The sequence below is a fragment of the Onychomys torridus genome, unplaced genomic scaffold (assembly GCF_903995425.1).
Source record: "Onychomys torridus unplaced genomic scaffold, mOncTor1.1, whole genome shotgun sequence".
Lineage (NCBI taxonomy): Eukaryota > Metazoa > Chordata > Mammalia > Rodentia > Cricetidae > Onychomys > Onychomys torridus.
This window is the reverse complement of record NW_023412870.1, coordinates 1,189,244-1,205,424: the sequence shown is the minus strand read 5'-3', so window position 1 is coordinate 1,205,424 and position 16,181 is coordinate 1,189,244. Positions and strand designations below refer to the sequence as shown.

General features: G+C 42.3%; 1 protein-coding gene across 1 annotated transcript; it reads right to left on the bottom strand.

Annotated features, from left to right (window-relative positions):
- Window positions 1-7,796: 7,796 nt before the first annotated feature.
- LOC118576030 (class I histocompatibility antigen, B alpha chain-like) lies at window positions 7,797-12,355 on the bottom strand. The gene is made up of 3 exons (XM_036176435.1): window positions 12,026-12,355; window positions 10,895-11,002; window positions 7,797-8,127 (listed from the first exon to the last, which is right to left on the bottom strand). Exons 1-3 carry the CDS (start codon window positions 12,327-12,329, stop codon window positions 8,084-8,086), a joined length of 456 nt encoding a protein of 151 aa, XP_036032328.1. The 5' UTR covers window positions 12,330-12,355; the 3' UTR covers window positions 7,797-8,083.
- Window positions 12,356-16,181: the final 3,826 nt, after the last annotated feature.

The following is a 16,181-nucleotide window of genomic DNA, read 5'->3' as shown; positions in this document are numbered from 1 at the left end:
ATCTTTCTCAGGCTAAAACAAAAAACAAAGAAACAAACAAAGAAACAAACAAACAATTTAAAAAAACCATATATACCCATATAGGATGTTTCCCCCTTATATTGGCTGTACTTACTACTAACACCAGTGGCCACAAATCTTCTTCATAAATACTCAGGCCTTCTTCTAGAGCCATCATTTAGATTACTAATTGTGGAGCCCAAGACTTGCTCCCTGCCCTTTCATTTTTTGGTTTGCTTTGTTTTCTAAGACAGGGTCTTACTATATATCTCTGACTGCCTGGGACTCACTGTGTAGATTTGGCTGGCCTCTAACTCACAGGGATCCACCTGCCCCTGCCTCCTGATTACAGGCATGTACAACTATGTCCAGATTCCCCCATTCCTTTCTGGATTTGAACATAATATGTAGCTGTGATGTTACTCTTGTCAGCTTGACTGGATTTAGAATCCCCTAGGAGATGCAATTCTGGGTGACTGTGAGGATCTTTCTTGTGAGGAGTAACTGAGGTGGGAAGACCCACCCTGAGTGTAGATGGTGACATCCTTTGAGCTGGGGGAAAGGAGAAAGCCAGATGAGAAGTAGCATCCCCACTCTCTGCTTCATTATGCTCTGAGATACAACATGTCACAGCCACATGCTCCAGCTGTCATGAACTCAACCATACTTTCTCCGTCATGATGGATGGTACCTTCCCCAAAGCAAAGAGGATGCTGAGAAGAAGGGGGAGGCATGTTTTAATGGTATAAGTTAGTTTAAATGGGATGGTCATGCTGGTTGATGAACTATCACTTCCTCTAATTAAGGGGTCTCTTTTGTTCAAATTGAACCTTTATCAATTTTGATGGTACCCACAGCTTATCTTCTCCTGTAAAAACAAAAGCAAAATCTTGTCCCCAACGTAACACATACCCTGGTTTCCATTCTGAGGTCAGCATATCCTTAAAGTATATAGGCTGATTTAATTCTGTAGTTTTTTTTCTATTATCCAATGTCTCTCTGCAGCTGTTGTTCCTTTCTCATTAGCATTGAGAAAATTCAAAGTTAATAGAGCATTATGCAGTCTATTTCTGGGGATTTTTGTTACCCCTTTCTGTTTATTTAACATATCCTTTAGAGTTTGATTTGATTTTTCTATGACTGCTTGGCCTGTAGGATTATGTGGTATACCTATAATATGCTTTATATTGTTATAAGCCAAAAAACCTGTTTCATTTTAACAGAGACATATGCTGGAGCATTGTCGGTTTTAATTTGTGCAGGTGTACCCATGATGGCCATAACTTCTAGCAAATGAATGATTACAGAATCAGCTTTGTCAGAACTCAAAGCAGTTGACAATTAAATCCCGAATAAGTATCAATGGTATGGTTTACATATTTCAGTTTTCCAAATTCTGCAAAGTGAAACACGTCCATCTGCCAGATTTCATTCCTCTGAGTACCCTTTGGGTTACATCCTGCTGGTAATGCCGTCTGATTGTAAAAGGAACAAGTAGGACATTTCCTTATAATTTCCTTGGCTTGTTGCCAGGTTATGGAAAAATCCTTTTTTAAACCTTTACTATTGACATGATGTTTTTTATGAAACTCTGAGGCCTCCAGCACATTTCCTATCAATAATTTATCAATCTCATCATTACCTTGTGACAGAGAGCCTGGCAGACCAGTATGGGATTGGATGTGAGTTATATATAAAGGATGACTCCTTTCCCTGATTGTATCTTGTAATTGAATAAATAGTGAAGTTAATTCTGAAGCATCAGGGATAAATTCTGCAGTCTCAATATGTAATACCACTCTTTCAGCATACTGAGGGTCAGTAACTATGTTGAGAGGTTCTGAAAAATCCATTAATACCAACAGAATAGCATACAATTCCGATTTTTGAACTGAAGTATAAGGACTTTGAATCACTTTACTTAAATTTTCTGATTTGTAACCTGCCTTTCCTTGTTTGTTTGCATCTGTATAAAATGTACAAACTCCAGATAAGGGTTTTTCCCATACAATTCAAGGCAAGATCCAATCAGCTCTCTTTATAAGATCAATTCTATTGCTTTTGGGATATTTGCTGTTAATTTCTCCCAAAAAAATTACTGCTAGCTCTTTGCCAAGGTTCACTTTCTGTCCATAATTTTTCAATATCCTTCTTAGTTAAAGGTACAACAATTTCGGCTGGGTCTATACCTGCTAATTGACAAAGTCTCAATTTTCCTTTCAAAATTAAGTCAGTTTTTTTCCACATAAGTTTTTAATTTTTTATTTGGTTTATTTGGTAAAAATATCCATTCCAATATAATATCTTCCCTCTGCATTAATATTCCTGTAGGAGAATGCCTAGAAGGTAAAATAACCAAAATGCAATCCAGCTTTGGATCAATACCATCCACATGTCCTTCATGTACTTTCTTTTCTACCAAGGCCAATTCTTTCTCAGCTTCAGGTGATAATTCTCTTGAACTGCTTAAGTCCTTGTCACCTTCTAAGGTTTTGAACAAATTATTCAATTCACCATTTTTTTATGCCAACAATAGTTCATAGATGAGAAATGTCTCCAAATAATCTCTGAAAGATAAGTAAAACAAAAATTGTCTGAAAGATAAGTAAAACAAAAAGGAGGGAAATAGAAAATAATAAGTTAGTGATATAGTTCATGTTAAAGTACATGCCTAGCATGTGCAAAGTCCTAGTTTCAATCCCCAGAGTGCTGTGGGATGCCCTATGTGGTGTAAATATGTGTTGCTATGATTGATTGATAAATAAAATGCTGATTGGCCAGTAGCCAGGTAGTAAGTATAGGATAATAGGCAAGACAAAGAGAGAGGAGAATGCTGGGTGGAAGAAGGCTGAGGCAGAGAGACGCTGCCAGGCGCCACGAGGAAAAGCATGATGTAAGATACCAGTAAGCCATAAGCCATGTGGCAAGGTATAGATTAGAAATGGGCTGAGCTTAAGTGTAAGAGCTAGACAGTTGTAGGCCTGAACTAATGGCTGAGCAGTTTAATTAATATGAGCTTCTGAGTGATTATTTGAGTCTGAGTGGCTGCCGGCCCAGGTGGGACTGGAGATAACTCCAGCTACATCATAGCTCAAAACAATACACAAAAAGAAAGGTGGAAAGAAAGAAATTGAAGGAAGAAGAGGGAAAGGAGGAGAGAAGGAAAGGGAGAAAGGAAGGGAAGAAGGGAGAGATGGAGGCACAGAGCATAACGGATATTCAAGAAGCAGAGGACTTAGAAATTCAGTTCAGTAAAGATAATAATGACAAAACTTCCATATTGAATGAATCCTGAAAGCAACCTATACATGTCCGTTAATAGCTGTTTACTATAAGATGGTTGTGATGGCGCACACCTTTCATCCCAGTACTCAGGAGGCAGAGGCAGAGGATCTCTGTGAGTTCACTGGAGCCTGGTCTATACAGTGAGTTATAGGACAGCTAGAGCTACATACTGAGACTCTGTTGTTTACTAAGGGGCTGGAAATTGGTAATATGTTTATCTTGCAAACATGAGATCCTGAGTGCAATCCCCAGAACTCATGTACAAATGCTGGCTAAGGTGGTATAGCTTTGGAATTGGAGAACTGTGGAGATAGACACAGGTGGATCCTTCAGATTCACTGTCAGCCAACTTAGTCCAATTGGTGAACGTCTGACTATTTAGAGACTATGTCTCAAAAAAGAGTTAGAGGTTTTTTTTGTTTTGTTTTGTTTTTTTGTTTTTGTTTTTGTTTTTTTGTCTGAAAATTGGTGTGTTCATTTCCCATCATTCTTCAAATCAAGTATAAATGTAAATGATGGATATGGGGCAATTTCACACCTGATAATGCTAAAAATAAGAACCATGTGAAAATACAAGAACATATGGTCTCACTGTTGAACTCTACATCTAAAGATGAATTAACATCAACATATCTCAAATAACCTCATAAAATAGAAAGGGAAACAATACTACCAAAAGCATTTTATAAGACCAATCATAATCCTGATATCAAAACTGGGTAAAGACACAAAACAGAAAACTATAAGCAAATTTTCATGATGAACATAGATGTGAACATTTTCAATACAATACTTGTAAGCAAAATACAACAACACATTAAAATGTCATATACCATAACCAAATCGACATCATTCTAGGGATACAGGATGGCTCAACATATTTGGTCAATAAATGTGATATGGCACATAGATGCAAGAACAGAAATCACAGGGTCATCTCAATGTATGCAGAAAAGGTCTTTGACAAAGTTCAACATCTTTTATGATAAACTTAAACCCCAAAGAAACTAGAGATAAAAGGCATGTATTTCAACATAATAAATGCTCTATATAAGAAAATTCTATCCAGCATTATACTAAATGGGTAAAATAGCATTTCATCTAAAATTGATGAGACAAAGGATGTCTATTTTCTTCACTCTTATTTAATGTAGTTCTTGATGTCTTAAGAGCAAAAAAGCAAGAGAAAGAAAGAAAAGGGAAACAAGATGTAAAGCAAGAAGTCAAATAATCTTTATTTGTAAGTGGGGTGATCCTATGTTTGAAATCTAAATTAATTAATTTCAGCAAAGTAACAGTATATAAAGCCCCCTTCAAAAGCCAACAGCTTTTCAATACACCAACAATAAACATGGTGAGAAATATCAGGAAAATAATCCCATGCATAATTGCTTCAAAAACAAAATTAAACAACTAAATACCTAGGAATATATGTAAGGAGATTAAAGACATCTACAATAAAGCTTTAACACACTGAATAAGGCTGGAAAAGATGGTTTACATCTGTAATCCAAAGCTCAGTAGGCAGAAAGAGTATTGTTACAACTTTGGGGCGGCCTGGTTTATATAGTGAGACCTTGTCTGAAAAACCCAAACTAACCAAACAAACAAAAAAGAAATAGAAGACACTAGAAGATATAAAAAGGCCCCCTATCCTCATCAATAGGCAACATTAATATTGCACATATGGCTGTAGTCCTGAAACAATCCAGAAATTCAATGCAATTCCCAATGACATTCTTTAAAGAACTAGAAAAAAAATCTTAATTTATATGGATGCAGGAAATACTCCTAAAAGCCAAAGTAGTTCTTAGCTGGAAGAACAATACTAGAAGTGTTAAAAATCCTGATCTTAAGTTCTATTACAGAGACATGGTTGTGGTGGTATTGTGTTCCCCGAAATATTGTTCCCCTAATACATTTATCTGTGGTCAGAGAACAGGACAGCCACAATATTAAACATAGAGGATAGGCAGTGGTAGCACACGCCTTTAATCCTAGCATTCCAGAGGCAGAGATTTACCTGGATCTCTGTGCGTTCAAGGATACAGCCAAGCATGGTGACACACGCCTTTAATCCCAGGGAGTGATGGTAGAAAGCAGAAAGGTATACATAAGGCATGTAGACCAGAAACTAGCAGCATTTGGCTGGCTAAGCATTTGGCTGGTTAAGCTTTCAGGCTTTCGAGCAAAGGTTCAGCTGAGACCCATTTGGATGAGGGCTCAGAAGCTTGCAGTCTGAGAAAACAAGACCAGTTGAGGAACTGGCGAGGTGAGGAAGATGTGGCTTGTTCTGTGTCTCTCTGATCTTCCAGCATTCACCCCAACACCTGGCTCAGGTTTGATTTTATTAATAAGAACTTTTTAAGATTCATGCTACACATGGTTTAAAAAAAAAAGAAATAAGAAGGCTTGGTACTGGCAAAGAAAAGGACACAGACCAATGGAATAGAATAGAGGACTCAGATGTAATCTATAGCTACAGTGTTGGAACCATTGACATTCCAGAACTGGGTGCTCCTTATTCCCATCCAGACATCAAAGACTCACTGCCGGCATTCTTCTCTTCCTTCTCTGCCTCTCTCTCACACACATTCCCACTCATAGGCAGACATTTTTGCCCCTTCTCAATAAATCCCTTGTGTGAGGTCTCTTGCATGGTGTGATTTTTGTGGCATTCCTTGGCCCTTCAATACTGCAAAAACCCTTACATACAGTTATTTTATTTTCAATCACAATGCCTAAGACATACATTGGGGGTAAAAGACAAACCTATTCAACCAATGTTATTGGGAAAACTTGATAGCCCCATGTAGAAGAAGAAAACTACATCCCCATCTCTCACCCTGTAGAAAAATAATCTCAAAGACCTTAAATGTAATAAGAAAATCTAAATTCTGCTAGAGGAAAACCCTTTTGACATATGCATAGAGCAAGACTTTTGAAAAAGGACTTATGTCTTAAGAAACAATAGCAAGATTCGACAAATGGGACTGAGTGAATTAAAAAGCTTCTGCCCAGCAAAGAAACAATTAGAGAGTGAAAGACAGCCGACAGCCTAAGGAAAGGGAGAAAATCTTTACCAGCTATAATCTGAAAGAGGATTAATGTCTACAATATATAAATAATTCAAAGACAACAAAACCAGAGCCAGGTGTTGTGGTGCACACCTGGAAGCCCAGGAACTGGGAAGCAGACATGGGAGACTACAAGTTCAGCTCCACAGACTGTGTTTCACAAACAAAGGGTCATCCTGGTTGAGAATGGGAGGAATTTGTGGGAATCAAGCAAGACAATGCAGGAAGCATTGGGAATTCATTTAGTAGTTTAGGGAAGGGACAGAGGCTGCTCTTCCTTAAGATGTGAGCAGAGAAAACAGTGCAAAGAAATTGAATTCTTTTTTTTTTTTTTTTTTTTTTTAAGACAGGGTTTCTCTGTGTAGCTTTGTGCCTTTCCTGGATCTCGCTTGGTAGACCAGGCTGGCCTCGAACTCACAGAGATCTGCCTGGCTCTGCCTCCCGAGTGCTGGGATTAAAGGCGTGCACCACCACTGCCTGGGGAAATTGAATTTTAAATTCATTTAAAACATGGACATTATAGTATTTCCTACTGGATTAAACCTGGACTACAAAATGAAGTAAAGATGATACTAAAAATTTAGGACTGTACAAGTAGCAGACTAGGGAAAGTTTGCAGACAGGGAAATGCACATAAAGCAACCAGTTGACAGGGGACAAATAAGCCTGGAGGTGAGACGTGTATGGGCTGGAGAAATTCATTTGGGAGGTGGGGTTAAATGGAATTTAAAATCTTGGATGTGAATAAAATCACCAAAGAATGATTATTGTAGGTGAGAAAGAGAACAGGACTGATCCTGGCCCCTCCAGTGCTCAGTGATCTAATTACAGCATACACCTAGAACGGTCTGTGCAGTTCTGGGCATGTGTCTAGAAGGCCCATAGACCAGGAAGTCCCAGACTTTCCTGTGCACAGGAATCCTCTAGACATCTCAGCAAGATTCAGAAATAAGGCTGGGCATGATGACACAGGCTTTATATAAGGCATTCTGGGCAGAGATAGATGCTTCCTCTCTTAGGACCTCTCTGAGAGCAAGGCCAACCTGGTCTACATGTACAGCAAGTTCAAGACCAGTCAAGGCTACATGGCAAGACTGTTTTAACAAACAAACAAACAAACAAAACAAAACAAGACTTAGGAAATCTGTGAAGACACAAGAATCTCTGTATTTGTAACAAAGTGGTGCAGAGGCAGCTGTTATTCAGATCATGGAGCTGCAAAGAATGTAGACAAGGAACTCCTGGGCCTCCTAGCTCCTTGAGCCTCACTTATGGCACGTTACATAAATAACTCCTGCTGCCAGGTATGGTGGCTCATATATGTAATTCTAACACTCCAGGATGGGGAAAGAGGATTGCAGGTATTTCAAAGCCCATACGGATTTTTATTAATTACTTTTTAAATTGTGTGACAAAATACTCAGCAGAAGCAACTTAAAGGAAAAAAAGATTTATTCTAATTCATGATTTAATAAGGTGTGATGGAGTAAATGGCAGCAGGAGCTTGTGGCTGGGATTCCTCAAACTTCAGAAGATCAGGAAGCAGAGTGGAAGATCCTCCCATCTGGCTTTCTCTTGTTCTTCATTTTATCCTTGGGCCCCAGGATTGGTCTTCCATTCTTAATTAAACTCTGAAAACACTCTTACAGTTGTGACCAGAATTGAATCTCCTAAGAGTTTCTAAATCCAGTCAAGTTGACAATGAAGATTAACTATCAAATCTACTTAGTGATTCCCAAGCCAGCCTGGGACACAGTGTGAGATGCTGTTAACAGAGAAACAGAAAAAGGAAGTGTGAGTAATGGGCTACATACTGAATAATCTAAATAAGGGATCTGGAAAGAGTCCTGAGTATTTTGGAACAAGATTGATGGCCACTGATGCTAGTGGTGAGAACAGCATCCATGATGGAAAAGAGTTTTATATGGGCATTCCATTTTAGGAGAGGTTGAGAAAGAGAGGGGAAAATATACATTATCAGCCTTGAGTTGTCATGTTGACAGATACATATTGTTTTTCTCTCCCATAAGGTGTATACTCTGATAAAAAATACATGAAGCAATTACATAGAGTTTCTGACTGGCTACCATCTGAAAATTCCCTAGGCTGATTTCTTAATTTTAGTTATAAATAATGGAATCCAAATTCTTATCATTTAAAAACAAAGGAATTTAATATGTGATATAGGAGGGTTGGTGATTATTTTGTTTTGGAAAAAGCCATGAACCAAATCTGAAGCTTCATACTGGGAAGAGAACTGACAAGCCCCTCAACGTCACCTCCCACACGGATCCACTGAGCTCGGGAGTCACTGACACCCTGGAGCTGGTCTCTGTGGGACAGCTTTCCTGCCACTCATGGGAACTGGATGTGCCAGTGTCACCCCAGCCAAATTCATTTATGCAGTTACAGTTTTTCCTTATCTCCATGTGCTGAGTCAAGGTGCAGCATGTGGTCATTCAGCTGGTGCAGCTGAGGACTACCATGTGGAATGTTAGGGAAAGGGAAAATGACAACGGTACTTGCTTGTCAGAGGCCATTGTAATGAGCTATTGTGGGCCATGATGCAATTACAATTTATAGCAATTGATAATTAAGAAAGATATCAACCCACAGTGGAATGTTCTCTGATGGGCTAGCCTGTCAAGCAAGGCTTACAGGCAACTCCGTTGTGAGTTTTTTTTTTTTTTTTTACTCCTTTTGGGGGGGCCTGCCACCCAGCTCCCAAATAAATCACACACAAAGGCTTATTCTTACCTATGAATGCCTGGCCTTAGCTTGGCTTAGTTTTTAGCTACCTTTCCTTATCTTAAATTATGCCATCTACCTTTTGCCTCTGGGCTTTTCCCATTTTCTTACTTCTGTAAATCTTACTCTTACTCTATAGCTTGCTGATCGTGTAGCTGGTTGGCTGGCCCCTGTTTTCCCCTTCTCTGGCTCCTTCTCAATCCTCCTTTTCCAGATTTCTCCCTCTATATATTCTCTCTGCCTGCCAGCCCTGCTTATTCTTTCTCCTGCCTTGCTATTGGCCAGTGGGTGTTTTAGACAGGCACAGTAACACAGCTTCACAGAGTTAAACAAATGCAACAGAAACAAAAGTAACACACCTTAAACTAATATTCTGAATACTGTTGCTTTCATCTGTAATTTCTTGAACAATTACAGCTATGATATCTCGCCATTGCCATGCATTTTCATAAAATGTGTATATGTAATCTCATGATTACATCTCAATCTTATGGGCACATATATCTGTGAGTGGTCAGAAAGATGACTTTTCATTTAACTATATAATTTTGATATATAGAAAATATACTAGGAGATGCTTCATAGCCAGATCTATTGTCCTACAAGATTGTAGACACTTAAAGCCTGCCTTGTTCCTTTTATTCAGACTAACAAAATAACAATCTCGCCTCAGGCTAATACAAACTGCATGCATTTAGCACATTTTTACTTCGGAGCAAGTTCAAACTAGACTAAAAGTCTTTGTAAATAGATCATAAGTTTAAAACTTTACAGTTATGCACAAGGTCAGAGTCACAGGTACCTTACTAAGATTACCAACACAAAACACCCCAAGAAAAGCCTGCCAATTCTTTGCTTGCCAAGTCTGCTGTTAAAATCAATGTCTCAGAGTTTGTTGCACTGGGCACTGCGCCCTCTTCCTCTGGTCCTGAGACCTTGGAACCTTGCGTTATTATGGCAATGGCTCTGCTGCTTATCTCTATTCTAGGAATGTGCTATGGACTTGAGGGCTTTGAAACTTTTCTCAGGATTGCGAGGAGTCTCTTGTTAGAAATGTAAGGAGTCAGGCAAGAGAGGAGAGAGTTGGAAAGAAGCTGTAGATTTAGAGAAGAAGGAGAGAATAAAGAGACATTAATAGAAAGAGCATGTTGTGAGTAGATTTATCCCATAACCCTCAGATATAGTTTATCCCCCCTGGTTTTGAGCCTTTTTTGGATTCTGGAAGAAAGTCTTTAAGGCTAGCACTTAAAGGGTTTCATTGCTTGCTCTCTGTGTGCTTCCTGTACACTTACTAGGTGTTCCCTTATGTGTAAGGAGAGTTCAAGAGCTGGGACAGGATGGTAAAAGGCAGAAATACAATGATGAAACTGGATTCCTGGAAAAGTTACCTGAGTAACTACATTGGAGGACATAGAAAGACTGCCAGAGATCCAGGGTAATGATGCTCTAGAGCACCCACATAGCCCTGGACTTTAAAAAGTATTAGCACAGCTGTATATGGTGGCACACAACTTTAATCCTAGCACTTGGGAGGCAGAGACTGGTGGATCTCTGAATTTGAGGCTAGCCTGGCCTACATAGTAGCTTCCAGGACAGCCAGGGGTATGTAAAGATACCTTGTCTTAAACAAAAACAAAACAAACAACTGCTAGTACACTGAGTCCCAAGTTAGGTAAGCACTCACACATAGGTGTGTCTCATAGGAACAAAACAGGACATGAGCACATTTCCACCCAGGGCTTCAACTCTATGGAAAACCCTCAGACTCCAATCCCTTTCCCTACCTGAACTTTTCTTCCTCATCATCACCATGGCAACCACAGCTCCAGTGACCACTATTCCAAGGAGAACCACACCAACAGTCATTCTAATTGTAGACCAAGGAGGAGGCTCTGGGAAGAGAGTAGAGGAGTTGAGGGGCCCTCACCCCCAGCTCAGCATTGATCCTACTCAGGGTCTCCAGAAGGTCACCTGTTTTCCCTGACAACAGACTCTGTGCTCACACCCCTCCTTACCCCATCTCAGGGTGAGGGGCTCCTGCAGCCCTTCATGGTGCACATGGCATGTGTATCTCTGCTCCTCCCCAGGAGGTACTACCACAGCTGCCCACTTCTGGAAGGTCCCATCTCCTGCAGGCCTGGTGTTCACCAGCTCCATGTCCTGGGTCTGGTCTTCCCCATCCCTCTTCCAGGTCAGGGTGATGTCAGCTGGGTAGAATCTGAGAGCCCAGCACCTCAAGATGACATCACCTTCAGGTCTGGGGTGATGGGTTACATGTGCTTCTGGAGGGTCTGAGGAGAAGAGTTGGAAAATTCAAATATTTTATAATTTTTCTGGGGACTTGAGCTGTATTCATGTGCCTATCCTGGCAATGCACAGGAGAATCAAGGTGTGTGTGTGAGTGTGTGTGTGTGTGTGTGTGTGGTGTGTGTGTGTGTGTGTGGTGGGGGGTGGGGAGTGGCTGCTCAAACCACACAAGTCTGCACTCAGGCGCTAGCTAGTATAATCTATTCCTTGGAAAAGGAAGATTCCTAAGTTTCTCACCATGAAAAACAGATTTCTGGTCCCGACTTGGAGGGATGAGCGACTCACCATCACTTGAGTCAGACCTCCAAAGACACTGGGTGTGGGCAGAGAATTCAGCCTCTGGGAGGCCATGATTCACAATTGGCTGCAGACTGAATGGGGCTGCTGTTGGTTATCTACTTTCCTATCATCCTGAGAGCCCCTAAACTGTCCTGAGAGAAGGGTGAGTCCTGGGAGAGTCACTCTCTGATGTTGGGTCAGGAGCACTCCTCTCCCTCCCTATATAAGAGAGAGCTACAGTATTTCAACTGGTCCCATTTCCTCCCTCCTTGGAAGCCTGTGCCCTACTCTGAGTGCCTATAGAGGAATTGCTTCTCAATCCCTCTTACCTGAGCGCTGCAGAATCTCCTTCCCAAACTCCAGGTGCCTGAGTAGGGATGCAACGCACCGACCCTCCAAGAAGATCTTCCAGTTCTCTGTTAGGTGTTTTGTCTCCCACTGTCGCTGGGTGATCTGAGCTGTCTTGTCTGCCACAATCCAAGAACTCAGATCTTCGTTCAGGCTGATGTAATCACGGCCATCATAGGCATGTCTATAGTGCCCACGGAGGAAGAGTTTGTCTGGACTCACGTCGCAACCAATGAAACACTGGAAGGTATGAGAGCCTGCCGCCGCCCCCAAAGTCAGCCCCATCCACAGGACCCTGCCCACCCACAGAATTTCCACTTAAACTGAACCCGAAGCCGGGTCTCAGTCTGATGTTCTCCTGGGTCCAGGGTCTCTGCGGGCCCCGTAGCCTTGGACCGAATCTAGGGCCTGGGACCCGCGAGGACTCGGTGCAGTCCGTGGGGACATGCCACTTACTGTCATCGCTCTGGTTATAGATCCGGATTGCAAATCTCAGGTTTTCTCGGGCCGTGTGTGCATAATCCTCCAAACCTTTCCTCACCATCTCCCAATAAATATGCCCCATCTGCTTCGTCCATGGTGCGCGCGGCTCCATTTTAGTAGTCCCGTCATTTTGGAAGTGCAGGATTTGCATGTCGTCCACATAGCCTGCTACGCCCACAGCTGTGACACCTGTGTAGCTGTAGCAAGTATGCCGCTGCGCTGGGGCCCAGCAGCTGAAGGGTTGAGGTAGGAGCTTCTCGGAGCGTGGCCTCAGGCGGTTCCCCCACAATCAGCAATCGTCATGCAGCCTGAGGATCCCAGGAAGCCCTGGAGAACCAAATGGCCTTGACGACAGTCCTTGTTGGCACTAATCATGATCTTTCTCTGTATGTCTTATCTGTGTCTTCTCCAGTTAACAGCACAACCAGTACAGGTCAGCACCAACATGACTGACCCAGGTCACCTGTACCCGGAGCACCTCCATTTATCAGACCAGTGTATAAGGAACCTCAAAAGACTTCCTCAAATACATCTCTGGGGTCGTTCCTATTTAGAGTAGAGCAGCGCGAGCTCTTGTCAGAAACAGCCAGAGAGCCCAAAAATGAATGTAAAAAATAAAAATGTTACAAGGGAATAAACATAGCATGCCAGACCCTTCTAGAGAGAAAGAGTTAGAGAAAATTCCCCAGCACACACTTCCCGGGGGGTATACACAGTACTTCTTAGGAGGGAGCTGGTGGACAGCCCCTAGGTGGACCCCCGAAGGTGGAAGTTACCTAGAGCCGCTCCCATATACAGGAAGTTATGATGAAGTTGGAAACAGATGGGTAAATTATGAGAGGAAAAAGAACAGCTTTGAAAGCAAATGGGCATATGACAGTAAAATATAACCCAGACTGGCAAGAGTTTGGCTCCCCACAGATGTGGTCAGTGGCGCGAGACAGATTTCACAAAATTCTGAGATCATGCCCTCAGACAATAGCCACGGTGAACCCGCGCTGCGGAAGTGATACACAAAAATAGATATGGATGTCTCTTGTTATTGTTTCTTGCTGACTCTGAGTAATTGTAAAAAATAATGGCCTGATGTAACCCCCTGCCAAGTTCCTCGATTGTAAAAAGTATATAAGCATTGCCTATACAGAAGTAAATTGCAGCAGCACATCAACACATGTGTCTGTCTGTCATTCTCCTCGCCGATTCCTGACTTCTCCTTGAGCCTTCTCCCTGGTTCTCCCGCAGTGGTGGTCTCCCTCTGGGTGGTCTGCGGCAGGTGGCGCCCAACGTGGGGCTTAAAGGACAGGTAATCATTTCCCCCCTTTTTCTTTCCTCTTCAGAAGTCAGGTACGGTTCTTACCAGGGAGCTGCAGTCCCGCCGGTAAAGGATCACCGGTTAAGTGTAAGTAATCAAGGAGACATGGGGCACGCATTGACTAAGAATGAGAAAAATGCTGGTAACTATGATACAGCGTATGTTAACTAAATCAGGGTTCGGACATCAGTTACAGATATGGAGCAATTCATTGCCTTCTTAAAGAAGACCAGCCCTTGGTTCGTTGAGGAGGGATCATTGACTGTAGATGAATGGAAGAGAGTGGGGAAAGAAATGCGTAAATATGTACAGGTTAATGGCGAGAAAACTCTGCCTCCCCAAGCATTTCAATTATGGTTCCATTTAAGGGACCTCTTATCAGATACAACCCCATTTCAAGGACTTTGTAGGGAGACTGCCTCTGACCCGGGGGAATCCCCCGTTTATAATGAAGTGGGTCCAGAGGATGGGGATGAGGAAGAGCTTATGCCACTCACTGCCTCTGCTCCCCCATGCAGTATAGCACCAGGAAAATAAAGGAAAATGATGATGATTGGGGTCTTGATGATCAACAAGCAAAACAGGAATGGGAGGATGACTATAGAGATCATTCTGACAATCCTCGATCTCTTAAGGTAATTGGCGCTGCAGCCGGTCAGCGGCCCATGCCAAAGCCAAGAAATCACCCCCCTTTGCCTCCTGTTGGCTTCCAAGGAGCCATGGCCGGAGGCTCGCAGGACGGGTGATGCCTCCTTTGGAATCTTCCCTGTCACAGAACTATGGATGATGAGGGACCTGTATGGGAGCCTCTCCCCTTGAAGTCTTGAAAGAATTTACAATCTGCTGTAAAGAATGTTGGTGCTTCTGCTCCTTATACGCTGCAGATTGTGGATGTGGTTGCCAGTTCTTGGTGACACCTTATGACTGGATGCAAACTGCAAAGGCCACTCTCAGTCCTGGGACTATATTCTCTGGAGGACTGAATATGAAGACAAAAGTAGGGAGTCAGTGGTACCATCACTTAAGAAACGTGGGCCCAAGCCCACTATGGCAATGCTTATGGGGACAGAGGATTGACCGCCACCGGCCACAATCACAGACAAAGATCCTAAGAGATCATCTGCAATTGATAACAACTAACGCCGTACAATCATGGCGAAAAATTCCCCCTCAGGGACCAAGGGAGAGCATTGGCTAATAATTAAACAAGGTACTGAAGAATCCTACCAGATTTTATAGCTAAGGCTTGAGCGAAGCTGTCTCTAGAATGCTCCCCCTCAGAAGGGACCGAATATTCTATAAAGCAGTTAGCATGGGAAAATGCCAATGCTCTAGGTCAATGATCTGATTAGATCAATAAAGAAAACTGGAACCCTCCAGGACTACATAAAGCATATCAGGATGCCTCACCGGTTGTAAATGCAAGGAATGGCCTACGCCGCAGCCATAAAAGGACAAAAATTAGCGGCCTATAGTCAAACAGACATATGGGAATGGCAGGAAAACTGCCCAATCTCCAACTTGCTTTTCAATGTGGAAAGGAAGGACATATGCAAAAGAGTGCCAGGACAGGGGAAACAGGCCAGACCTTAAAAAGGGGGCTCCTGGCCTAGTGCCCTCGCTGCGAGAGGAAAACATTGGGAGAAACGAATGTAAATCAAAGTTCCATAAGGATGGAACGCCCCTAGGGAAAAGGGGGTCTGATGATGAGCAGAAAGGACAAAAACTAAGTCAGGGTGTTCTCCTAACCCCGCAACAAAGGGAGAGGAGAGGAGCAACAAGCACCTCACTCAGGGCTAGACCTGAGGCTCCCAGTTCACTGTTCATGATTTGTCTAGAGCAACTCCAGAAAGTGCAGGGCTTGGATCTTGCTTAGCACTAAGGAACTGCATACTGTCCACGATGGGTGGAAGCTAGCTTTATCCTACCAATGGTAAGGGGCACTCTGGTGTGCCACAACTGTGGGATAGTCAATTTGACGAAGTTCCAATTTCAAAGAAACTTTGAGGTTCTTCCAGGTGTAATTGATGCAGATTACAGAAAATACTATTAAGTTAAATGGTGAGCCAATCAGCAGAGACCATAAGATTCACGGGACAGAAGGTTGGCTCCAAGCTGTCTCTGTACCTTTTGTTAATTACCCAAATCCCTGTCAATGAGGATGCCCGGCAAGGACATGAAAAATTAAAATTTTGGGTCCACTGGAAGGAATGTTCATCGATACAGAATCTTGGAGAGAGACCCTTTAAATTGTATCTTGACATTAATGGACGGAAATTTCGGGGTCTAATGGTAACACAGGTAGCATGGACAGGACTTTGTATAGGCTGCTTCAGAATGGC

Bases quoted from the DNA above. Each gene is read 5' to 3' on its own strand.
- LOC118576030 (XM_036176435.1), bottom strand. From the start codon at position 12,329: ATGGGGCTGACTTTGGGGGCGGCGGCAGGCTCTCATACCTTCCAGTGT. The intron at 11,003-12,025 runs GTAAGAGGGATT...CTCTCTTCCCAG, and splicing joins GGAGATTCTGCAGCGCTCAG to AGCCTCCTCCTTGGTCTACA. The intron at 8,128-10,894 runs GTAGGGAAAGGG...CTCTGTTAACAG, and splicing joins GATGAGGAAGAAAAGTTCAG to CATCTCACACTGTGTCCCAG.